The sequence below is a fragment of the Cervus elaphus genome, chromosome 5, assembly GCF_910594005.1.
Source record: "Cervus elaphus chromosome 5, mCerEla1.1, whole genome shotgun sequence".
In the NCBI taxonomy this organism is placed as follows: Eukaryota; Metazoa; Chordata; class Mammalia; order Artiodactyla; family Cervidae; genus Cervus; species Cervus elaphus.
In genome coordinates, this window is record NC_057819.1 from 122,848,706 (window position 1) to 122,872,993 (window position 24,288).

General features: G+C 55.2%; 2 protein-coding genes across 5 annotated transcripts; one reads left to right on the plus strand and one right to left on the minus strand.

Moving 5' to 3' along the window:
* Positions 1-5,241: 5,241 nt before the first annotated feature.
* Positions 5,242-14,577, minus strand: GCGR (glucagon receptor). Of its 4 annotated transcripts, XM_043905208.1 has the most exons (15): positions 13,630-13,776; positions 11,370-11,458; positions 9,357-9,545; positions 9,149-9,251; positions 8,284-8,391; positions 8,080-8,201; positions 7,876-7,982; positions 7,636-7,792; positions 7,388-7,547; positions 7,243-7,303; positions 6,866-6,935; positions 6,452-6,540; positions 6,176-6,314; positions 6,061-6,102; positions 5,242-5,738 (listed from the first exon to the last, which is right to left on the minus strand). In XM_043905208.1, exons 3-15 carry the CDS (start codon positions 9,414-9,416, stop codon positions 5,517-5,519), a joined length of 1,440 nt encoding a protein of 479 aa, XP_043761143.1. In that variant the 5' UTR covers positions 9,417-9,545; positions 11,370-11,458; positions 13,630-13,776; the 3' UTR covers positions 5,242-5,516. The 4 variants fall into 4 exon arrangements, with proteins under 4 accessions (XP_043761143.1, XP_043761142.1, XP_043761141.1 ...); XM_043905207.1 differs by lacking the exons at positions 11,370-11,458; positions 13,630-13,776 and adding an exon at positions 14,291-14,577; XM_043905206.1 differs by lacking the exon at positions 11,370-11,458 and having other exon boundaries at positions 13,630-13,779.
* Positions 13,504-17,889, plus strand: LOC122693258 (translation initiation factor IF-2). Its single transcript, XM_043900801.1, has 2 exons — positions 13,504-14,153; positions 16,758-17,889. Exons 1-2 carry the CDS (start codon positions 13,504-13,506, stop codon positions 16,813-16,815), a joined length of 708 nt encoding a protein of 235 aa, XP_043756736.1. The 3' UTR covers positions 16,816-17,889.
* The last annotated feature ends 6,399 nt before the right edge of the window (positions 17,890-24,288 follow it).

Consider the following 24,288-nt stretch of genomic DNA (forward strand, 5'->3'; position numbering starts at 1 on the left):
CTTGGTCTGTGAGGCCCCTGTTTTTCTCGGCTGCCCACACAGGGCTGGAAGTCTAAGGCCCAGAAGTTCCGTCTGATCCCTGGGCTCCACCAGGGGGCTTGGGCTTCTGGAGGGCAGTGGGAGGTGGAGGTGGGGGCCCTGGAGGTAACACATCTCCTGTCCGCTGTCCAGGGAGGGTGGCTGCTGGACTTGGAGAGCCCCAGTGCACTTGACCTTCAGACCTGGACGTAGCCCTGGCGGACAAGCCAAACCGGAATTTATTTCGGGAGCAGCCTTTCCTGTTAGAGTGTTCTGGGGCTCCAGCGGCCCCACAGGTGGCTCTGGGAGACGTCTTCTCCTGGAGGGGGTTCCCCAGGGATGAGGGTACAGGAAGGATGGTTCATGCAGTAAGCAGCAGTCAGTGGGCGTTGGCTGGTGCCAGGCCCTGAGCCAAGTTCCTGTAACCACACAGGCCTGTTTGCTCCCCAGGGACCTATGGGGCATCCTGCCAAGGGTCTGACTGCCTGCTGGGCTGGGTCACCCACACAGCCCCCCTGTCTGTGGCTGGAAGGAGGTGGGCGTGGCCTGGCTGGGGTTCCGGGCCCTGTGGTCAGAGGCTCAGTGGGCACACGGGCACACGTACCCTCCACCCAACATGTCAGAGACCACTGAGGATGGGGTGATGGTTGGCCAGCAGAGATCCCCTGTTGGGGAAGGGGAGGGGTGGGCCTGAACCCAGCTAAGCCACTGCTGCACGTGTGGCATTGAGCAAGCTGCTGAGTCTCGCAGCCTCAGTTTCCTGAAGTGGAGGTTAGCACCTTCCTCTGGGTGGCTGCCAAGTATTAGGGCCTGCCGCCGCTACAGTCACCTCATGGATGCTCGACAGGGCACTCGACCCATAAGACTTCGGGAGCCTGGATGTCTGCCTTCTCGCAGCCACGGTCCTGGCCTTGCTGTGAACTCTGGGGCATGTAACACTGCTGTCCTGCCTCAGTTTCCCATTTAAAGTGAGGGTTTGGGCTGTGGTGCCTGGAAGGCCTCCCCCTGAAGGGGTGTTCAGGCCCCCTGGCAGCACACTGGAAAAATCTAATATGTTGCGTTGATTTTGCTCCCAGCCCTCTCTGGGTCATTCCTCCCTCCTGTGGGGTTGGAAAGTGGGAATGGTGGCACACCGGGCCCCCAGCATCTGGGTCTCCTCTGTCTACGACCACCCTGGCCTCACCTGCTAGCACTGATACTTGCCCCTGTGTGGGTGGGCCCATGGGACAACCCTCAAGGCCTTTTCATTCTTGCTGTCCCTGCCAACTTAAGATTTTCTGAGGTAGAGGCCCTAGGCCTGGAGTCTTCAGAGGTGGGAATGTGGTTAACGGGCTGTGCCGGGGTTGCAGGGGAGTGGTGATAGAATCCTCACCAGCATGGTGGGCTGTCTGGTTGACCCTGAGTGGCTGGAGACACCTTCCCTAGCCTCAAGACAGTGAGGGCAGAGGAGATGAGGGAGTGTCCTGGTGGACGGGGTACCCACACCTCCATCACATTCTACCCTTGGCCGTGCCATACACGTTTCTGTTTGCTTTTATTCTGTGCTGGCAACTTGGTGGGGGATGGGGTTATTACCATAACACCTCAGGGAGGGGGCAATTTTATTGCCCACATCTTTCATATGAGGGAATGGTGACCTGCTGTAGGAGACTGGCCGTATCTGATTTTTAAGCTTGTTTATAAAAATCTGAATTTAGCACGTACTTGCTGAGTATGTACTCTGAGCATGTTCACGTGTATTGAGCATAAGCAACAACTCCCCAGTGTCATACCCATACTGTAATACCCAGTCCACAGTCCCCTACTGTCGACAATAATGTATTCCTCACGGGTTATACACTGAAAGGCCAAGTGCATCAGCTGCATCAGCTTGGTGTGTCCCTAGTACTGCCTCCTACATTTTCCCTCCATTTATGATGGCAGACTCCCTGGATACCTGATGTTGGAGTTTCCCAAATTCTGGTTTTGGCTGGTTGCATCACTGTAGTGTTAACAGGCTCCTCTGTTCCCTGCACTTTTGTAAACTGAGGTGAGATATGATGAGTGATGGAATTCACTGGAGCAGACTTTGGGTGTAAAGGGATCACTCTGGCTGCTGTGTTGAAAACAGGCCATAAGACTCAGGGTAGAAGTGGCGAGACGTGTTAGGAGGGCTACCTCTGGTGAGTCGTGGAAGGAAGAAGCTGGGTGAGGGGGTAACATGCCCATGCTTAACGTGAGCAGTGGAATTCGAGATGCCATTGGATGTCTTAAGTAGAGGTGCCAAGTGGGAAGGTGAGTCTAGTGTGGATCTGGAGGGGCCGCAGGGGTTGGAGATAAAGGTTGGGAGTAATTTTAATGTTGATGAAGAAGGGAGGAGGGTGGGACCTGATATGGTCCCTGCGTTCAGGGGAAGGAGGCGGAAGCAGGACAGGGGCCTGGGAGTAGTGGAGAGCAAGGTAAGAGAAAGGGCAGGCAGGGGAGGACCCGGGACTGAAGGCTGCCACAGTGTCCAGGAGGAGGCCCAGGCCGTCAGAGAGTTTGGCCAGGTGCAGCCCTCAGACTTCTCTGACTGTCACTTAGAGGCAACCACTTTCAACTTTTCTGCTGATTCTTTTGTGTTTCTATTTTTAAATAGCATACATGAACGGTTACTTCTTACCCTTTCCTTCTTACCCCCAGCCCAGCTTACTTGCATGTGTGCTCAGTCATGTCTGACTCTGCAACCCATGGACTATAGCCCCGTCCTCTGTCCATGGGATCCTCCAGGCAGGAATACCGGAGTGGGTTGCCATTTCCTTATCCATGGGATCTTCCCGACCCAGAGATCTTCCCGACTCCAGGGATCAAACCCACTTCTCTTACTTTTCTTGCATTAGCAGGAGGATTATTTACCACTGGCACTACACACACATGTTTTTACCATCCACTGTCCTCCCTAGTTTTTTTTCTCTCATAACTTTGGTTACATCAGTGTTGAGTATTTAAATTATGATGTCTGTGTGTGCAGAGCTGAGCCATGTGGTAAATTGTAATTTTTTTTCTTTTCTGCTCAACTTTCTGTTCTTGAAGTTATTATTGTCTTCTTTTTTCATTTGCTTAGTTTTCTATGTTCTAACACTGAAGACCTGAACTCTCCACCAGGTTATCTAAATCTTTTCTCAGTGTGTTCAGTCACTTTGATCCCCCTGAGGGTGTCTCTCCTGTAAACTTGCCCTGCTTAAGGCTGCCTCCCCCAGTGACCCACTCTGCCTGGCACACTAGTGCCATCCTGGGGATGCCCATCACTCTCCTAGGTGTGATCCTTGTTTATTATAGTCCCTCTGAGTGCTGCACACACACAAACACACATACACAGACACACACTCTGGGTAGTTCTCATGCTTGTGGGGGAAGGGCATGAGATGAAGGGCTGGGGTGGAGGTGGGAAGGGAAGCAGAGATGGCGAAGGGGCAGAGAGCCTGGAACGTTCATCTTCCTGAATGCAGGGTGATGCTGTGTGGGTGCTGGGCCCTGCTTTGGAACGTGGGTTCCCCCACCTGTAGCCCCTCCACCCCACCTGCAGGACAGACTGGTCAGAGTCTATGTTTATTGGCTGGATGAGTCCAGCCCCTGCCCGGCCTCCACCTCCACCCTTGACTTCACCAGCCTGTTCCAGTTCCCTTGGGGACAGGGACAAGGTGGAGGAGGACAAGGGCAGAGGGAGTCAGGATGGGGAGGGCTGTCAGGAGGCCCCTGGGTGAGGGCAGTCACCAACCCTGAGCTCAGCTGGCGTGAAGGAGAACTTGTGCCCTCCCTGTGCTAGCTTGTGTGCCCACAAGGCTTCTGGGCACGGAGGACGGGAAGGGGTGCCCCTGTGGACAGGGGCTCAGAGGCGTGCTCGGGCCTGGGGAGCCTGGGACAAGAAGTGGTTGAAGCCTCAAGGTCAGGGGTCTCGGGTCCTCAGAGGTGCAGTCGGCCACGCTGCCTTGCTACCCTGCAGCCCCCACCAATCACAGTAACATCTCATCCCACCTGAGCCACAGGAGAGCCCAGTCTACTGCAACTCACTTTCTGCCCTTCCCTCCCTGCAATATCCGGTGGCACGAGGTCAGGGTCCCCCTCAGGAGGGCCCCAGTGCCTGGGAGGTGAGTAATTCTATTTACCTTTCCTGAGAGGCCTCCTGTCCTTTCATTTGCCCCAATTAACCCAGCTTTGCCTGAGCAGCTCCAGCCCACGTGGCTGGGCGGGGACTGTGAACACCCCCTCCCCCAGGTTCCAGCAGTCACTTCCCACCAGCTCCTAGAAGCAGGGCCACCTGACTGGCCCATTTGGCTTCTGCTCTTGGCTCCCGCTGCCTCTTTCGCTTTTGACAGCACCCCTGCTCCTCCCTTCACACCTCCCTGCACCAGGCATCATGGCACCAGCCACAGGGGCTGCTCGTGAGGCATGACCATAGTCCTGATGCTCCTACACTTGCCTCTACCCTCTCCATCAGATGCGCTGTGCCCCAGGGGTCCACAGCTTGGACTCGGCGTGCCCGCTTGACTCTGCATGAACATCAGCCCTCACTGACTACCAAGCAGGGTGCTCACCCACCACACAACGGACAACACCCTCGTGCACAGCTGTCGTGCTGGAGTAGCAAGGACTGCAGGGACTTACTGTGAACTCTGTTGGGTTGTGCCACGGTCTTAGGAAAACTCTGCTGTGCCTGCACTTGGGTGGTCTCGATTTGGGGCATTCATCTCTCCCCACTTCAGTTGGCAAGGTGGACTGTGATGCTGGGGTGGAGGCAGAGACCAGCAGAGGACATCCAGTTCTGGCCTGTCCAGTGATGCCCTCACTGGGCCTGAGTCCAGTCATGGCTGCGGCTCCAGCAGGGAACCAGATGGATTCATGTGGGGTTGGTAGGACTGTGATGTCAGTGGCTCCCCCCTAGGCCATCAATGCCCTTCATTTCCCTCTGCAGGCGAATGGTGACCCTCCAGGGGTGGGGGGCCAAGACTGAATGGGCACTGTCCACTCTGGCTGGGGGTGGGGGTAAGCCCACCTAAACTGGGCTGGGGGCAGCACACACTGGTGGGGCACTGCCAGCCACCACTCACTCATCCTCAAGGGTTCCAGCTCCAATTCACTGGTATGACAGGGTAGCAAGGAGAAATCTGGAGGGTGTGAGCCCACACGGGCTGTCCATGGCCACTCCCTTCTCATGGGAAAGCCCTGGGCTCAGCCGGCCCTTCTCCTCCAGCCCAGCTCTCCATCTAGGGTGTACACAGAGCTCTTTATTGTTGGAGGACATGTTTCCTTGAAAGGGGACACACTGACCCAGGATGACAAAGGGGCACACGTTCACAGAACAGCTTTCCCACCACAGTCCGTCCCCCACCCCTGGGCACAGAGCAGGTGCCCTCAGACCACCACACTGGGGAATGTGTGGACAGTGGGGTGCTGTCTTGCTTCCACACTCTAGCCTTTGTTGGACATCAGTTCCAGATTTCTGGTGATGGCCTCTCTGGGCCTCTGGAATTCTGGGGGCTTCACTGGGGGTTTTCGGCCGATCCAGGAAGGCCACCAGCCAAGCGGGTCTCAGCAGAGGGGTCCTGGCTGGTCCCATTGCTGCCACTGCCCCTTGAAAGCAGCAGCTTCTCACTGGGGGGGCCCCTGAGGGGCCTGGTCATGTGGCTGCCGGCGTGGCGCTCCTCCTGCAGTGCTTTGCCCTCACGCCAGCGATGCCAGCGCCGCAGCAGCTCTGACTGCACCTGGGGTGGGCAGGTGGGTCGGGCCATACCCAGGGCCTAGCCCCTGCCACCCTCCCAGGATCCCCAAGCTGCCAGCTTTGAAGGGCAGTGTGGTGCCCTGGGTATGGAGCCAGGCAGGCTCTGTCACCACAGAAAGCTGGGGACATCTGGGAAGCCCTCACTCTCTAGGTGCAGGGCTGAGGCTGACCCAACTTGGCAGGCCTGACACCCAGCATACGGCAAGTGAGCCCAGTAAGTGCAGGTGGACACAAGGGGCTTGCACCCCTGAGGGGTAGGGTCTGAGGGTGTCTACACTCCCCCTGACACACACCCCATCACCTACCTCCTTGTTGAGGAAACAGTAGAGAACAGCCACCAGCAGACCCTGGAGAGAGTGGGGGGGGTGGTCAGGGCTGCTCAGGGCCTGGGTTTTGGGCAGTTATGGGGTGGGAAGGCACCTGGAAGGAGCTGAGGAAGAGGTCGAAGAAGAGCTTGGCGGAGCGCAGGGTGCCCTGGGCGTGCTCATCTGTCACAAAGGCGAATACCACCTCGTGGACTCCCAGCAGGGGGATGAGGGTCAGTGTGGACTTGGCCAGCCTGCGGGGGCAGAGCCTGAGCCACCTGGCCCAGGCCCTCACCAAGGCTCTGGTGCCCCACACCCACCTATACCCGCTCTGGCCCCCGGGGGTGTCCGGGTCTGTAAGCCTCCTACCCCCCCACAACCCCACACCCACCGGAATTTGTAGTCAGTATAACGCATCTGGTGGGCTCGCAGCTTGGCCACCAGGAGGTGAAGGATACGGATGAAGATGAAGAAGTTGATCTGTGTATGTGGAGGACACAGCTCAGGGCAGCCCTTGGCCTCCCCCCCCCCATCCCTCCTGGAGGTGGGCCGGGCAGCCAGCCAGGCCCTGGCTTCCGGGGCCCTAGGGCTGTGGGCACCCACTCAAGGATGAGAAGCCTGGCCTGAGGCAGGGCACTGGCCAGTGTCCTGGCAGAGTGCCAGGCCTCCCTCCCTGTCCACCCAGGCAGGATGCTGTCTGTCTCCTTGGGCTGCTGCAGGCCAATGAAGGAAGGGAAGGGCGGGGGGCAACTCCAGCAGCCTCTCAGCCCTCCCTGTGGTGCCAGCAGGTGCCCTGTTTCCTCACCAGGATGGCCAGGAAGACAGGGAAGCGCAGAATCCACCAGAAGGCCATGTTGTCATTGCTAGTCCAGCACCTACAGGACAGGGACTGCTTGTGTCCTGGCAGCCTCCCAGCATTGCCCCGCCCCGCACCACCACCCGCCACCCCGTAGATTCTATGGGATCTAATTAGTGCCTCAGGAAAAGAAGGGAGATAATTACCAATGACCTCCACCCTGGGGCACCAGGTTTGCTTACCACCCCCCACTGATGCTGGCCAGAGACCCCGAGCCACTTTCACATTCTGAAGCCACATGGCCATTCCGCAAGGGGCTGGGCTCACCTCCCAGCCAGGAGAGGTGAGCCCCTCTCCAGCCCGCCCTCCAGTCAGCCAATACTCACTGGATGTTCTCAAACAGACACTTGACCACGGCCCAGGGGATGACGAACAGCATGGGGGCACCTGTGGAGGGGAGAAAACAGCTCTGGTCCCAGGGCCCTGGACTGCCTGCCCTCACCCCTGACCCCCGCACACCAGTCCACTCACCCCAGCCGATGCCCAGGTAGAGGGGGAAGCAGCTCCTCTCGGGGACAGCGGCGAGGCTCAGCAGGCTGTGCAGGTACACGCCCTCCACCAGCAGCCAGCAGTAGTTGGCCACGATGCCGTACTGCATGAACACTGCGGCCACCCGGCAGCCAGCCACTGCCTGGCCACGGGGGCAGCGTGAGCACAGGTCTCCCAGCCGCCTGCCACCCCGGGGCCCGGAGGCCAAGAAACCGGGTCCGGGCACTCACCCCATCACTCAGCCAGACGCTCACGCTGATGTCGTCCCCGATCCTCTGGCTGTAGCGCGTCTTGAGCAGCGTGTCGATGACCAGCACGGAGCTGGCCTTGAGCATGAAGGACACGAACAGGTTCATGTGGATGTAGTTGCGGGTGCAGTGCAGCTTACTGTGGGCACGGCGAGTTAGTCCCTGCCCCCCTGCCCACTGTGGCCCCACCACCCCCACCCCCGTGCAGGTCAGTGGGTGTACCTGAGGCCCAACAGGGTGGCGAGGGCCAGGAGCAGGGCCCCAAGGGACAGGGAGTAGCCCACCGTGTACATCACCTGGAAGCTGCTGTACATCTTGGCCACCTCCTTCTGCAAACGGCAGTGGCCAGTCGGGGCTGGAGGGGGCCGCCTTGCCCGACCCCACCCTAACCCCAACCCCACCCTGTAGCACCCACCGCGGGCTGACCTGCACTTCAAGCTCCTCGTTGTCCATCTGGCACTGGGAGGCGTTTCGCCACGGCTGCCCCCGAGGCCCACGCACCCACTGCCCATCGGGCCCACACCTCTTGAAGACGAGGCGGTGCTGCACTGGGAGGGGCAGGCTCTGGTCAGCGCCCCGCCCCCACGCTCGACCCCCTTGGCCAACCCCCCACATCCCTCCTGCGGTTACCTTTGTGGTACCAGGGCAGGTACCAGGGGCAGGAGATGTTGGCCGTGGTGTTGGGAGGGGTGTCCGGCCAGCAGGAATATTTGTCGAAGGTTCTGTTACAGACCAGCTCTGCAGAGGCGGGGCCAGGGTTGCTCCTCAGCAGGGTCCGGCCCCCACGACCCCTGCTGCACGCTCTCTGCTCCCTGCAGTGCATGCTGACCATCCTGCCTGCCCCGGACGCCTCTGTCCAGCCCGGTCCTGAGCTCCAGCTCTGCCTGGCCACCTCCCCTCGGATACCCCACCTCTCACCCCGGGGGTCTCCCCTCTTCCTAGTGCCCCTCTGGCATCACTTCTGTCCCTGGAGGCTGAACCCCAATTCTGTTGCCATCCTTCTGGTCCCAACACCAGCCCCCTTCCTTGCGCAGACAATGGCTTCCCAGGCAGCTCCTCCTGCCCTAGTCTCTCTCTCTCTCTCTGCACCTGAGTGATCTTCAGAACTTGTTCAGAACACTGGGGCCCAGTCTGCCTGAGCACTCCAAATAATGGCCCATCTCCCTGCCCGTCACCAGGCCCAATGCCCTCTGCTTGCCCCTCCCGGTTCACTTCCCCCACACATTGCCTGCTGGGCCTTGAGCTCCATGGGAGCGAAGACTGTGTCCAGGCCTCAGGTGTGGAGGGCTGGTGCCTGGCAGCAGAGGAAGGTGGTAAAGCACCCCAGTTCTGGGGCAGTTCTACCATTTCTTAGACACCCTGATCTGCAGCCCTGGGCTAGTCACTAGCTCCTCTGTGGCTCAGTTTCCTCACTTGTAAATGGGTGGGTGGGGGTTGGGGGCACAGGGCTTTCCCATGATGGGAGCACTGGACTCGGGCCAAAGGTGGGTCTCACCAGTCGGAGGGGGCAGCAGGCTCAGGTTGTGGAGACACTGGTCACCATAGAGCTTCCACTTCTCAAACAGGAAATCCATCACCTGAGCAGAGGGGGTCTGTGGCTAGTGAGGGAACAGACGGATAGACAGAGGGGACAGAGGCATCAGCACGAGGAGCAGGCAGCCTGGTGGGAGTCAGGGGCTGGGTGGGGGGCTGGCAGCACTCACCTGGCAGGCCAGCAGCAGCAGCAGGAAGAGGTGGGGGTAGCATGGCTGGATGGGGGGCATGCCTCTGGGAAGCTGCCCCCCACATCTGGCTGGGGTTGCACAGCTGGGGCAAAGAGGTCCTCGTGGGTGCACGCTCCTCTGGGGTTTCGAGTATCAGAGCAGCAGGGTCTGTGCGGTGGGGGGCAGGCTCTGGTGTGAAGAGGCGCAGCTGGTTTCTTTCACGATCAGCAGGGTGTCCTGCTCCCCTAAAACCACCCCTCCCTCGGAGTCTCCGAATCCTACTGATGGAGTGGGAGCTGGGAGGGAAGTTATGCAAGAAGTGGTCACTCTGCCACTTGGGGGTTGGGGTCTGGCCCCGTGCCTGGGGGTTTGGCGCCATCATCCAAGGGGAGCTGCTTTCTCACGGCCCGTGGCTGTCTGTCTGGAGGCTGGGCCAGCCCCAGAGCCCCTCCCCTCCATGCTAGCTAAGTGATCGCTGTCCTGCCTGGTACCAAAGATGTCAGTGGGGGAAGCAGCCTCCCTAACTGCCCACCTCCTCCTTCGGCCCTCACTATCCTTCCCACTATTCTTAGCCCCTGGGAAAGTCAGCTTGGCAGGCCGGGATAGGGTGCTGGGACCATCCATCATCACTTAGTCCCCAGGGATGCGGTTATTGAGGTGGCCCTGGGCCAGCTTCCAGCCTTGCCAGGAGCCAGGAGTGCCAGGCATATACTTAAGGTGGTCCCTGGCACAGGCATGCTCCCACGCCCAGGACTGGGGTGTCTAGGGGCTTCCTTGGGCCCCACCTAAGACTCAAGCTGGGCTTCCTGGGTTCCCTGGGCCATAGCATGCAGGCAGCTGCAGTGTGTTCCTTTGAGACGAGCACTGCCGGGCCGCCAGGGGCTCAGAAGCAGGACCGCTGCCCTCATGGTTCCTGCAGTGGGGGGGCCCGAGTTGCCTGGTCCTGGCCAGAGCCGTGCTTCAGGCACCAGCAGCCCCATCAGGCATCGTGTCACTGCTTCCAGAGTCCATCTTCTGCTCTACTGAATTCCACGAGGGCACAGGGAGGAGCTGCCTCACATGAGCACCTCTAGGGCTGTGGATGGGCCCCTCCCACCAGGTACCCTGCCACAGAGTGAGCACGTGGTGGACTGATGGATGGACAGATGGACAAAACTGGCTGGCTGGAAGGCAGTGCCTGGGAGAAGCCAGGGAGGAGGTGGGGAGGAGGGGCGCAGCCTATGACTGAAGGTGGAGGGTTCCCGGACAACCCTGGATCTCAGTCTCCTCCCATCGGAGTCCAGATGGGCCCTCAGGGGGCCAGCTCACGTGGACTCTCCTATGATTCACTCCTCACCCTTCATGGGACGCCATGGGGTGAGTCTACATGGCCTGCAGTGGGGCTCCTCACCCTGGCCCTTGGGCCAGGGTGTGGGTCAGGCCTGGTGAGGCAGGGCCCAGGAGTCACTGGTCTGCGGGCCCTGGTCTAGGTGAGGAGCCAAGGTTTAGGGCTGCTCTGGAGGAGCTGGACCGGAGGGCTCTCCGAGGGAGTAGCCCCCCAGGCGGGTGGAGGACGAGGGGCGGTTCAGGTGTCCCTAGCCCAAGGGGCCTTATCTCTTGATTGTTATCAAACAGCCTGCTGCCCTGCCCTTGCCCAGGCCACAGAGCCTGCTGTGTGAGGAGCACCGTGCCCTGCTGCTGGAGAAGGGGAGACGGGTGGGCCGGCTCAGGGAGGCAGAGGCAGTCTGGATAACTAGAGGCTGGAGGGACGCGGGAGGCAGAGTGACAAAGGATGGCTGGGGCTGAGTGGATGGTGCACAGCAATCAGGGGACCTGGGGAGAAAAGATACTGCCCGATAAGCTGTCCCCGCCCAAAGGCCCTGCAGCCGGTGGTGAGGGGAGGGCGAAGTGGGGGGGGTCCTCCAGTGAGGAGCTCCAAAGCAAAATGTCGGCCCCCTCAGAGCCCAGCTGGGGGTGGGGGAGGGCGTGCCCCAGCAGTGCCTTGACCTTCCCACCTGAAAAGTGGAAGTTCACCTTGCTGACTTCCTAGGGCTGTTAGGAGAACTCAGGGTGGGCAGGGCAACAGCTGGGCCAGTCTGCCTTCCAGGTAGGAGTCAGTCAGTCTGGGAACCGCAGAGAGAAGCAGAGCCCCAGGGTAGAGGGGGAGGAAGGATGGGCTGCCCTGGGGCCCCAGTAAGGGCAGGGGAGGGGGGCGATCCTCCATACCCTTTACTCTCGTCTGGCACATGGGGCTGGGAATCCTTGAAGATTCACGCCATACAGTTCAGTACCTACAGATCCCAGGCTGGGTAACCGGTTCAAGGCACCCAGGGCCCCAGGGCCCTAGGGATCAGAGCAGCAGCACCCCGCCACCAATTTAAGAGGAGGATGACTGCTCTCACTAAGACTCTGATAGAAACACAAGAAGCGGCAGAAATGGATGAGGCCCCCCATGCCTTTCAGGGGAGTACGGGCAAGATTTCTAGACACCTCTCTGCATGAGGGCTGAGTACGGGATGACTTCCAGCTGTGTGCAAGGCGGAGGTCCTGCGGTCCCTGCCCTGAGCACTCAGGTGTGAGGCTGACCCCACAGGAGAGGGGGACATTGCGGGTCCCAGTTCTGGTCCTAGGACCAAGGACAAATATTAATAATTTAACTTCTCAGAGCCTCGGTTTCCTACTTGCAAAATCATTGGCTCCTCATCACCAAAGAGTAAATGAGCTTTGCCACTTAAAGAGGAGAACAGAGTATCACGTCCAGGCCCCCTCCCTACCGTGGGGGACACTGCAACCCCAGAGGCAGCCTGCCAGCCCCAGGGATAAATATTTGTTGAATGAATGAGGACTGAGACCTGGATGCGGAGGTGCCCCTCCACGCCTCCCATTGGCTGTGGCATCAGGCAGGGCTGCTGTTTTCCACCTTATTACTCTCCTGGAACGGCCCGGGAGCTGGTGGGGGATGGGGGACTAACAGCAAGGGACCAAGCCTTCTCCGTTCACCGACCTGGAGGCTGGGCTCCCTCTCTGGCCCTAGACTGCACCCGCCCAGCACAGGTAGCTCAGGATTAGACACTGATGGGGTGGGACGGAGGCCCAACTTTCTCCCAGCCCCAGCTCACCCCCTCCTCTGTTTTCCAGCCTCCTCCACTCCACGGGCAGGGGCCGGGGGGCATGTGTTCTGTCCCCTGCCTGGCAGAACGCACCACTCCTAGGGGCTCAAAGCTCAGCCATTTTCCCAGTTTCTCTTGGGGATGTCCCAGACTCCCAGACCGGGAACTGGGGAAAAGACCCCCCCAGGATGGATGGATCTCCATGAGGTGGGTGCTGGTCACCCCAGCTTCTGAATGGGGCCTGCCAGCTTCTGATGAGAATGGGCTTGGTGGGTGTTTGTGAAACCAGAGCGAGTGGCAGAAGGTCATGGCCCCAGGGCGAGATCAGATCACCGGCCACAGGTTGTTGACAAAGCCTGATTCCTGCCTCCTCTCCCACTCGGTGGGGGCAGGGCGGGCCTGGAAGAGGGCCAGGGTGCTATTGCCCCACCAACCCTCATCCCCCAGCACAGAAGGGTGGACAACATCCCGAGGGGTCCTCGGAGAATGCAGGTGCCCAGACATCAGGAGTCAGTAGGTTCCTGGTAGGGGCAGAAACCCTGCGGCCCCTACCTGTGAGTGGGGGCTGCCCGGTGAGGAAAGAGCAGACTGGACAATGCCCTGCCCTCTCTGAGGATCAGAGTGACAAATGTAGGCTCCCCGGATGAACGTATCAGGCTGGGTGCTATCGCCCCTCGGCCCCTCCGGGGAAACCCGGGTAACCAAGACACTGCTGGGCAGCTTTGTGGGGCAGCCCCGGCTGGAGTAAAGCAGGGCTGCCCAGCGCCGGTCCCCACGCTTCTGGGGGTGTCTCCGCGGTTCTGTGTATGCGCGGGGAGGGGAGAAGAGGGGGTGATGGAGGGAGGAATCGGGAGTGGAGGGGGCGGCAGGACAGAGCGCCCGGCGGCCACAGACACCCCACTTTTTTCCCCCTGGGACGCGCTCCCCCAGGAGGAGAGGACGGAGGAAGCGAGGAAGCGCCGAGACACGCCGAACTGCCCTCCGGCTAGTTCGGAACCAGGTTGACCCTTCCGAGCTGGAAGGGCGCATCCTGGGGTTGGGAAGGGGGTGTCCGACGGATGAGGAGGGCGATACCCAGGGCCGAGACCGCCCACCTACGAGAGGGGTGCGCGCCAGCCAGTCCCGCGCACCAGCCTTCGGCCCCTGGCCGGGAACGTGCCCTCGGGCAGGTACCAGGTGCTCACCACGCGCCTCTCCGGTCTCTCCCTGCTCTCCGCCGTCCTCCGCGCGCTCGGGTCGGGGGCCCGCACCGCTCGCCCCCGCAGGGCTGCCTGATCAGGGTCGGCGCCGGCTCCGCGCCCGCGCCCGCGCCCGCGCCCCGCGCCAGCCACACGCGAACTTTCCGGCGGCGGTGGCGGCGACGCTGGGCGGCGGCGGAGGGGGAGGGAGGGGGCGGGGGCAGGAGCGGCTCGCAGGTGGAGCGGCGGCCGAGGGTCCCCGCCTGCCGCTCCGGGCCCCTGCCCGCGCCTCCGCCCTCCCGCAGCGGCCGCGGGGAGCGACTCGGCCGCCCCGGAGCTCCTGCCCGACAGACCCCTCCCTGCGCGCCGGTGCCGGCACCTGCCTCGCGGACTCCTGTCCTGCAGAACTCTCCCCGAGGACGCCGCCCCGCAGACCTTCTCACTCAGAGCTCACTGGGCAGACCCCCGCCCGGGGAACCCCGGCCGGCCGATTGCAGCTCCCAGCCGGGAAAGGAGCGGTGGACGGACAGGTGGGATGCGTGGTAGGCGCGCGACCAGAGATGGGGGCTGTGGCCCCCTGCCCTTTCCTCTCACTTTCTCCGCGTTTTGGGCCCTTGCCACTTTTTTCCCGGGTGCTGATTGCGGGAAGGACTGACGCTCCACTTACCCTGCAACGTGGCTCCTAGGTGACCTTTCCAGCGACCAGAGCAAGCTTGATTGGAGTGGGGGCCAAGGCCCTCCACGGGCCGAACCCACGCCAGGCGGGGAAGGGTGGCCCCTGGAATGCCTCTTTAAGCCCGGGTGTCCCAAGTCTTCTCCCTTAAGCCCCCTCCGAGCCGTTCATCCATCAGCCCCCCACCCCACCCTCTACACCAAGCCGGCTGCCCAGAGTGCCTGGCCACTGCTTCTCCTGCTTCGAGAGGAGAACGCTATGCTCCTTCCCACACCTCCTCCTTCCCACATCTCCTCCTTCCGAATGCCAGATCCCAGATTCACCCTCCTGACTATGTCCTCTTCTCCCCGCCCCCCCCCCCCCCTCGGGTCTAAAGCCAGCCAGCATCTCAACTGCCGCTTTAGGACCCCTTTCACTTTCTCACCTGCATCCCTACACACACCCCAGTGGTCAGTCCCCAGTGACCTCAGGGTCACCAAACCACATGGACACTTTGGGGCCTCATCTTTCCTGGCATTTCAGGATCTGGGGACCCTGATGGTCATGCCCTCCTATGGAACATTCTCCCATGGCTATGGTTTCCAGGCTGGCATTCCCATCTCCTCTCTGCACTCTCCTCCGCTTTCCCTTGGACAGTTCCCCATGTACCACCGGGTCTCCTGATGTTCACACTGCTAGATGCTCAGGACCACACCAGGACCCCTTTCCACTGGCCTGCTGCCATTTCCTGGATGCACTTCCTCGGCCCACCCACCAGCTGGACACCCTGCAGGGATCCTGAGATTTCCAGTCATCACCAAATCCTAATTATCCCTCTCATGTTTCCCTGGAATCCACTGTCAACCACTGTCCTGGGTGCCTTCCCTGACCCACTGGGTCAGCTCTTTTTTAGATCTTTGGGGCCCTTCTCTAAATTCTACTTCTGTTTGGGGGCTGGAGGACTTTGGAACACGTGGTTCTCCTCTACCCATGGCTCCCCCACCCTCCAGCCCCCAGAGCAGAGCTGCAGCTGGTCCCAGCACCCCGTGACATGCACACAGGTGCTTGGTAACCTGACCTCTACACACCTGCCCTGCCACTGTCTGAAGGCTCGGGATGGGGGAGTATTACTGAGGGTGCCCTCCAGACCCCCATTCTTACCAGCCCACCTGGAAGCCTGCCCTTAGAGCAGCCTGTTTTGGTTCAGGCAGTGGCCAGAAGGCAAAGGTCATTGGCAAAGTCTAGCTCTGCTTGTATAGGGCTGACTGCGAGTGCTGGGTTCAGGTGCTGGGGGAGGGGAGCTTTCTGAGATGGGTCCCCAAAGACCGCCATCCTCCATGCTCTTCTCCCCTCCCCTGGCGCCTCTCTTCCAGCTCTCCTCCCACCTCTCTGGCAGTGGGGCACCCATACAGACCACACTGATCTGAGTAGGTGGAATCTTGCTTGTGACCTTGGTGGGCTCCTGCCTCACCGTGAGCTGGGTAACTGGCACCACTCTGGGTGTCTGTGAGGCTCAGGGCAGAAACTAGAGGTTCTTCCTAGAGGTGGGATTAACCTGAGGAACTGGGAAGGTCATCCCTGCTGTGTGATCTTCAGAGAGGCCCTCTGGACCTTGTTTTCCTGAAGATGTTTCGGTTGGGTGGAGACCTGGCAGTCTGGGGGTAGGTTCTGGTTGGCCCCAGTTGGGTTCTAGCAGAAAGAGATGAGAAAGAATAAATGTAGAGTGTATGATATGGGGGTGGGGGCATACCTGAAATGTGTGGACACAATGGGGAGCAGAAGGCAGAGGGAGAGGGAACAGATGGGGGTGAGGGCCCCCACCCCGGGCTGGGCCACCTTTATTTACATAACTGAATTCATAAGACATAAATAGACCAGAAACTGGGAACGAAGGGGGCTGGGCCTTCCCACGGAGTGTTGGAGGTCTGGAGACTGAGGAAGGGGCCTGTCTACCACTGAGTCCCTGAGGGTCCTGTTGGCGCCTTGGAGATGTGCTGGTTCCCATGTGCCAGGGCAGGCGGGGGGCTGGGGGCTGCCCTCTGCAGCCTCAGAAGTGCTGTTCCGTCTGCCTGTGCTGTGGGCTCTGGAGGGCACATCAGTAGAGCTCAGTTTAGGCATTTGGCTGAGTGGTATGAGCTGGTACTGCCGACAAAGCTGGCAGGGAGAATCTGACACCCCAGCCTCAAGTTCTGGGGGGAAGATGATGATAAGTGGCCAAGAAAGAGGTGGCCTTACAAGGTGGTTTGTGGCCAGATGCGGTGGTTCGTGGCCAAATGGGGTGGTTCGTGGCCAGACAGGGTGGTTCGTGGTCAGACTGGGTGGTTCTCGGTAGAAACCCAGGGCAGAGGGACCCTGGATTTGGGAGCTGCAGAAAATTGGGCAGAGGGAAAAGAGATGGTGCCCCCAGAGAGACAGCTGTTAACGTCACAGGGTGGTTCCTTTCAGATCTCTTTACTGTGCCTTAATACATTGCTTTTGATAGTTTTATGTCTAGGTATTCCAGCACAGTTGGTAACACAAGCATTTCCCCATCTTCATAAGAAGTCCTCTCAACACCATGGTACATGGGCACTTAGTATTCCATTGTGTCGGTCTGTCAGACTTTACTCAACCATTCACAGGATATAGGAATCAAAAAAGGGAACAGTCCAAAGCTGTTTCAGGTATGCCCCATCCCACCCCAGGGAATGAGCCCCAAACTGCATCCTCAGATGTGCTTGAGAGACCGAGAACCAACAGAAGAGAGGACACTGGAGGAAACAAGAGCTAATGCAGGGACCAGAAGAAAACTTCAGACGATCTTCCTCAGATAGGGAAAGACAAAGCACCCATGCGACTAGGAGAGGGCACTTCAGAAAACAGGAGGAAAACAAAAAAGAGTCCTTGTAAGGTACAAAATAATATCTGAAAACTTAAAAATTTGGTAGAAGGATTGAAAGAAGGAGTTGAAATCTCACAGAAGAAAGAACAAAAATCAGAGAGACAGAAACTAAGGGATGGTGGAGGATCCATATGGGAGGTCAGAGGGACAGAGTTTCCAAAGACCAGCGGAGGAGGAAGACCATTGTGAAAAGTAATACAAAGTTCTTCCTAGAACTTCCCTAGTGGGAAAGTCTGCCAAGTACCCGGCACAATAAAAACAGCAAACCAGCTAATGGATTAAAAAATTCAACCATGTTGCATCCTCATGAAATTTCAAACTCATCAGAATAAAGAGAAGATATGGAAAGTTTCTAGAGTGTGAACAGAGGTCTCCTGGAGATGGGCACTGTTCAGCATGGCATCAGACCTGTTGCCGGCAGTTGAGGGAGCCACGTTCCCAGTGACAGGATTTCTCACCTTATATCCTCTTACCAGGGCCACCATCTTCCAAGTTATGCCACAGGTTGCGAGGGCAGAATAAGGACATTTCCAGACACCAGAGGACTCTTAAGTTCCCATGCAGTTCTTCTTAAGAAGCTCCAAGCTTGAGCCACCCAGCATGGAGTGGGGTGCCATCCAGTCAAGAAGACACTGGATTTTGAAAGCTTAGTATAAAAATAGAACATAAAGTGTCATGAATCGTGTGTGCTGGTACATGTTGAAGGAATCCTCTTCCCGACAAATTGGGTCAAATAAAAGGTTTTGTTGTTCAGTCACTAAATCGTGTCCAACTCTTCTGTGACCCCATGAACTGTAGCCCGCCAGGCTCCTCTGTCTATGGGTTTTCCCAGGCAAGAATACTGGAGTCAGTTACCATTTCCTACTCCAAAGGATCTTCCCAACCCAGAGATTGAACCCATGTCTCCTGCATTGGCAGGCAGTTTCTTTACCACTGGGCCACCAGGAAAGCCTTCGTTTCATCAGTTCCTTTTCCTTTTTAAATGTGGTTACAGAATGTTTGAAATGACACGTTGGTTCACCGTTGTGATGCAAAATATTTCTGTTGGCCGGCACTGTCTAGAGACACCAAGAAATTCTATCAAGAAGGAAATGTAATCATAGCCCCAGGTCACCCACCGACCATTCCACCAGCAAAATTTCCACAATTAGGGTACGAATGCAGAAGGTCATGATGCCTCTGGATTGAGGGGGGGAAAGGGGTCATGAGGGCCCTGGTGGGGGTCCTGGGAAGTTGGGATAATGCTGTACAAAGCAAATCAAGACTGATCCAAACTATCGATTGAGCACCTACTGTGTCCTGGATGCTGGGAGACGGAGGGAAACTGACATCTTAGGAGAGGGAGGCGGACAATACACAACCCAGCAGATCTGCATGTTCCTGCTGTGACGTCAGGTTCTGATAAAATACGGCAGATAAGGAGATAGAGTGAAGAATGTGGTTACTGTAGATATTTTCTTAAAGTCCTGGATGTTCCCAGACCTTGCCTACTCCTCCCCCTAAAATTTCCACTGCTCCAAACTGGGTGTTTCTCCCTTAGTTTTCCATACTGCTGTTGCACAAATATGGAAATGATGCATGATATCTGTGGCAGGTTGTTTTTTTTCTTCTTGTTGTTGTCGAAGTATTGTTGATTTACAGTTCCATGGCCTCTTATTAAAACACCAGCTCTGATATATCTGTTTTTCCACTCAGAAGTATGCTTTTGGGCTGCATTTGTGCTGACCCGGGTTGGGGAGTGAGTATTTAGTTATTATTTGAGGGGATCACAATGGAGCTCTTTACTTGAACCCCCTAGACATGTAAACACCTAGGGAAAAAAACTCACCTCTCCCATTTTTGGTCTAAAATATTAAAAATAAGGACTTCCCTGATGGTCCAGTGGCTAAGACTCCATCCTCCAATTCAGGGAGTCCATGTTTGATCCCTGATCAGGGAATTAGATCCCACATGCTGCAACTAAGCATTTGTATGCCACAACTAAAGATCTCACGTGCTGCAATGAAGATCAAAGATCCCAAGTGCTGCAGTTAAGACCCAACGTGGCCAAAAATAAATAAATAAATTTTAAAAAACATTGTGGGGGGGCTACAAAAGTGTACTATAAAAATACATATAGGACTTTTTTGTTGCCCCCAAATTCCTTCATGACACCCTGTAGTCCATCCTCCCCCTCCAGGCCCCTAGCCATCACTGACCTGATTTCTGGGCCTATGGATCTGCCTTTCCAAGAATACATATAAATAGAATATGTAGTCTTTTGTATCTGGCTTCTCATATATGGCAAAATTTTTGAGATCCATCAGTGATACAGCCTGTAATAGTGGTTCCTTCTGTTTGTTGCTGAGTCCTGTTCCACCGGATGAGTGACCTGAGATTTTGGTTATCCATCCAGTTGGTGAACATGGACATTTGGGTTGTTCCCAGTTTGTGTGTGTGTGTGTGTGTGTGTGTGTGTGTTGGTTGAAGTACATGGCATTAAGGATCTCAGCTTCCTGGGACCGAACCCCCGCCCCTTGGACTGGAAGCGCAGAGCCTTAACCATTGAATCATCATGGAATCTCAAGTTGTTCTCAGATTTTGGCATTGGGAATTCATCTCCTCTAAACGGTTGTGTGCAGATCTTTATGTGGACACATGTTTTCATTGCTCCAGAGGAAATACCTCAGGGTATTGTGGTTCCCACGCCCATGTCTGACTTTATAAGAAACCTCCAAGCTCTTGTCCTGAGTGGCTTCACTGTCCTGCATCTCCAATGGCCTTGAGGGAGAGCTGCCATTGCCCCGCATCCTTCTAGGCCCTCAAGCTCTTCAGGGTTTTTGAATTGTTGACTCTGATTTTTTAGCCATTCTACTTCCAATGTGTTCCAATGCAAGTCCTTCAGCAGATGCATGTTTTGTAAATATTCTCTCCTATTCAATGACTTGCTCTCCTAATTTCTTATTTGTTCCTCAGAGAGCAGACATTTTTTAATTTTGATGAAATCCAAGTATCATATTTTTGTTTCAGGACTTGTGCTTTTTGTGCCCCATCTGAGACATCTTTGCCTGATCCAAGGTGGCTAAGACTTTCTCCCGTGTTGTTGTTAGGAAGAGTATTTCATGATTTTTGATGCTATAGTGAAGGATAGTTTTGTAAAATTTCTGTTTCCAGTTGCTTGTTGCTATTGTATAGAAATGCAACTCATGTTGCATAGAAAAACTGATGTGTTTTCTTCTGTTAATTTGGTATCCTATGACCTTGCTAAACTCATTTATTAGTTCTACTTGTGTGTGTGGATTCCTTTCTTCCATGTTTTCTCTTTAAGATTTGTCATTTCAGCTCTTACACATTGATCTATGATTTATGGTAAGCTATCCTGGCATGTGGTGCAATGTGTTGTTTGTTTGGCAAATGCACCCAGTTGCTCCAGCTCCATTTACTGAAAAGACTGTCTTTCTTCACTGAGTTACCTCAGCACCTTTATAAAAAACTCTCTTGACCATTACTGTGGGTCTGTTTCTGAATTCTCTTCTATTTCATTGTTCTGTATGTCCATGTGTATGTCAATACTACACTCTCTTGGTTACTGTAGCTTTGTAGCATGTCTTGAAATTGGGTACTGTGACTTCTTCAACTCTTTTAAAGATGTTTTTGTACTATATGTTCATTGCATTTTCATTTGAATATTAAAATCAGGTTGTCAACTGCTACCAAAAAAGTCTACTAAGATTTTGATTGAGATTCAGTTGGGGAGAAAAGACATCTTAACGTTGAATCTTCCTAGCCACAAATAAGATGTATCTCTTCATTTATTTGGGTCTTCTTTAATTTCTCTCAGCAACGTTTGATCATTTCCAGTACAGAGGTCATACAGATATTTATTTGTTGTTGTTAGGAAGAGTATTTCATGATTTTTGATGCTATAGTGAAGGATAATTTTGTAAAATTTCTGTCTCCAGTAGCCTATTGCTACTGTATAGAAATGCAACTGATGTGTTTTCATTGGTTAATTTTGAATCCTATGACCTTGCTAAACTCATTTATTAGTTGTACTTGTGTTGTGTGTGTGGATTCCTTGGGTTTTTCTATGGAGGTGACCGTGTACTCTGTAAGAAAGGATGTTTTCTTCCTTTACAGTCTGTGTGCCTGGTTGTTTATTTTTTGGTAACTTATTGTACAGACTGTGACCTGTAGTACAATGTTGAGCAAAAGCGATCAGAGCTCATATCCCTGCTTTATCCCCAATCGTTGGGAGAAAAGCATTCAATTTTCCACCAGTAAGTATGATGTTATTTATAGGTTTTACAGAGTTGCCCTTTATCAATCTGAGAATGTTTCCATTCATTCCTAGTTTGCTGAGAGATTTTTTCTTTTTAAATCATGAATGGATGTTGAATTTTATCAGATGTCTTTGGTTTTTTGTGAGATTTGTCTTTCTCTATTTCTGTACTGAATAATACTGATTTTCAAATGTTTACCAACCTTGCATTTCTGGGATACATTTCATTTGGTCATGAAATATTCTCCTTTTTATGTACTTCTGGGTTAGATTTGCTGACATTTTATGAAGAGCTTTTGCATCTGTGTTCATTAAGGATTTTAGTGTGTAATTTTATTTTCTTTTAATAAGAAAATTGTCTGGCTTTGGTATCGAGATGATATTGGCCTCATAAAATGAGCTGGTAAGTACGCCTCCCTCTTCTGTTTTCTGGAAGTCTGTATAGAATTGGTATTATTACTTCCTTAGACATTGATAGAATTCATTTCTGAAGCATCTGGGTCTAGACTGTCTTTTTTGTAGGAAGGTTTTTAACTACACATTCACTTTTTAAAATAGACATAGTGCTATTTCCCTAGATATTGCCCCATTGCTATTTGAAATTATTGTGCCAATTTTTTAGTATCTCTAGCAGGATTTAGGGTTTCCCTGGTGGATTTAAGACTTTCTTTTGCTGGAATTCCCCAGCAGTCCAGCGCTCAGGACTCTGCATTTTCAGGATGTCAGTTCCCTGAACATGGATTGAACCACAGCCACAGCAGTGAAAGTCTAGAATCTTAACTATGAGGCCACCAGGGAACTCCTGATATTTTCTTACAGTAAAGGAAAAAGGTGTTGGGTCATTGTTGGTGGAAACATGTCTGGAATGGAGTGGAGCCTTCCTCCTGGGGCGGGTCTGAGCTGAGGCCCCTCCTCCCTGAGCCTCCTCCCAGGTATTCATCCTCCTTCCTTTCTGACCTGCCAGCTCCTCCTCCCCTAACCTTGACTTTGATTACAAGAGAAACTCCTACAAGTGGACTTTGCCAGCCCTGCCGCTCTCTGGCCTCAGCAGTCTTCCCAGGTCCCACTGCTATGGTAGCAGGTGGTTACTGGCCTGAGTCCCCCTCCAAGCCTGTCCGTTCACACAGCCATGAATCCGGTGGAGGCTGCCTCTTCTTGCCCTCCACGCAGGCCTCCTCTGCCTGTTGGACACCATGGCTGCCCTCCTGCTGCCAGGGACCACCCCACTCCAAACTCACCTCCAGTCTCCATCTGTGACCTCCAGATAAACTGAGGCTGGGGTGGCCACTGTGCATATGGGCCATGCCCAGACCCCACCTCTAGAGGGCAGGGGATGTGCTCAAAGATGTGGGGGAGCCTGGAACAGGGAGAAGCCAGGCTCACCATAACCAGCCACAGTCACCCCCAAGTCTAGATAGCCTCTAGGGCACCCAGGACATGTCCCCCCTCACTGCCCATCTTCTGGGAGGGTCAGCTTACCCCTAGTGTTCACCCAGGTCCTCTGCAGGTTGGGCCCTGGGCCAATCCCCACCCACTCACCCTCTTTAAAAAAAAAATTTTTTTTTAGGGTATTCTTTTATTATTATTATTATTATTTTTTATAATCTTTTTTTTTTTTTTTTACCCCATGGACTGCAGCCTACCAGGCTCCTCCGTTAATGGGATTTTCCAGGCAAGAGTACTGGAGTGGGTTTCCATTGCCTTCTCAAAAAGAAAATTTTTTTTTTAATTGGAGTAATGTTGATTTACAATGTGGTGCTAGTTTCTGCTGTACAGAAAAATGAATCAGTTATACCTACATATATATGCACTTATTTTTAAGATTCTATTCCCATATAGATCTTTACAGGGCTTCTCAGGTGGTGCTAGTGGTCAAGAATCTGCCTGCCAATGCAGAAGATGCAGGAGATGCAAGTTGGGAAGATCTCCTGGAGAAGGAAATGGCAACCTGCTCCAGTATCTTGCCTGAAAAATTCCATGGACAGAGGAGCCTGGTGGGCTATAATCCATGGGTTCACAAAGAGGTTGACACAACTGAGTGACTGCACACACACAGGTCTTTACAGAGTACTGAATAGAGTTCTCTGTGCAAGTTGTAGGTTCTATGTATTCTATATATAGTAGTGTGTATATGGTCAATCCAAGTAAGTAAGTAAGTGTTAGTCGCTCAGTCGTGTCCAACTCTGTGACCCCATGGACTGTAGCCTGCCAGGCTCCTCTGTCCCTGGGATTCTCCAGGCAAGAATGCTGCGGTGGGTTGTCATTCCCTTCTCCACGGGATCTTCCTGAGCTAGGAATTGGATCCGGGTCCCTGCACTGCAGGCAGATTCTGAGCCACCTGGAAAGCCCATCTCCCAGTTTACCCTTCCCTCCTTCCTTTCCCCCTGGTAAGGACAAGTTTGTTTTCTCCATCTCCCCCACGGCCTCTCTGAATTCTCCCTGGAGGGTGGTGGTGGGGATCTGGCCTCTTTAAGAAAAGGTAACTGAAGAAGTTGAGCCTGCCTGAGGCCGCTCAGCCAAGGTGGAGGCAGTGGAAGCCCAGAAGCCTCTGTCTTGACCAAATGGGACACTGGACCTAGAGAACAATCTCTTCAGAGGGCTGGGGTCCCCGCTCCCATTTTACAGATGAGGAGCTTGAAGCTCTGGAAGCCAAGTGGCCAGTCCAGAGTCTTCAACCTGGGCTGACTGAGGGGTGCAGTGTCCTCCCTCCCTGGCCGTCGTTCTCTCTGCAAGTGACCCCTACTCTCTGGGTCCTGGCCTCTATCTTGCTGGCTGACTCTTGCCCTGAGCTACCATCAAGTTCGTCAGGCTGAGCAAAGTCACATCAGGTGGCATCCGGCGTGGCTCAATCAAATCAAACCACTTAGAGCG

What these genes read in the sequence shown, in the direction of transcription:
- GCGR (XM_043905207.1), bottom strand. Translation starts at nt 9,416, where the DNA reads ATGCCCCCCATCCAGCCATGCTACCCCCACCTCTTCCTGCTGCTGCTG. An exon ending in CCTGCTGCCCCCTCCGACTG is followed by an intron (nt 8,392 to 9,148) that starts GTGAGACCCACC and finishes CCGCCTCTGCAG; the next exon opens with AGCTGGTCTGTAACAGAACC. An exon ending in CCTGCCCTGGTACCACAAAG is followed by an intron (nt 8,202 to 8,283) that starts GTAACCGCAGGA and finishes TGCCCCTCCCAG; the next exon opens with TGCAGCACCGCCTCGTCTTC.
- LOC122693258 (XM_043900801.1), top strand. Translation starts at nt 13,504, where the DNA reads ATGAGGAGGGCGATACCCAGGGCCGAGACCGCCCACCTACGAGAGGGG. An exon ending in AAGGAGCGGTGGACGGACAG is followed by an intron (nt 14,154 to 16,757) that starts GTGGGATGCGTG and finishes TGCTTTTGATAG; the next exon opens with TTTTATGTCTAGGTATTCCA.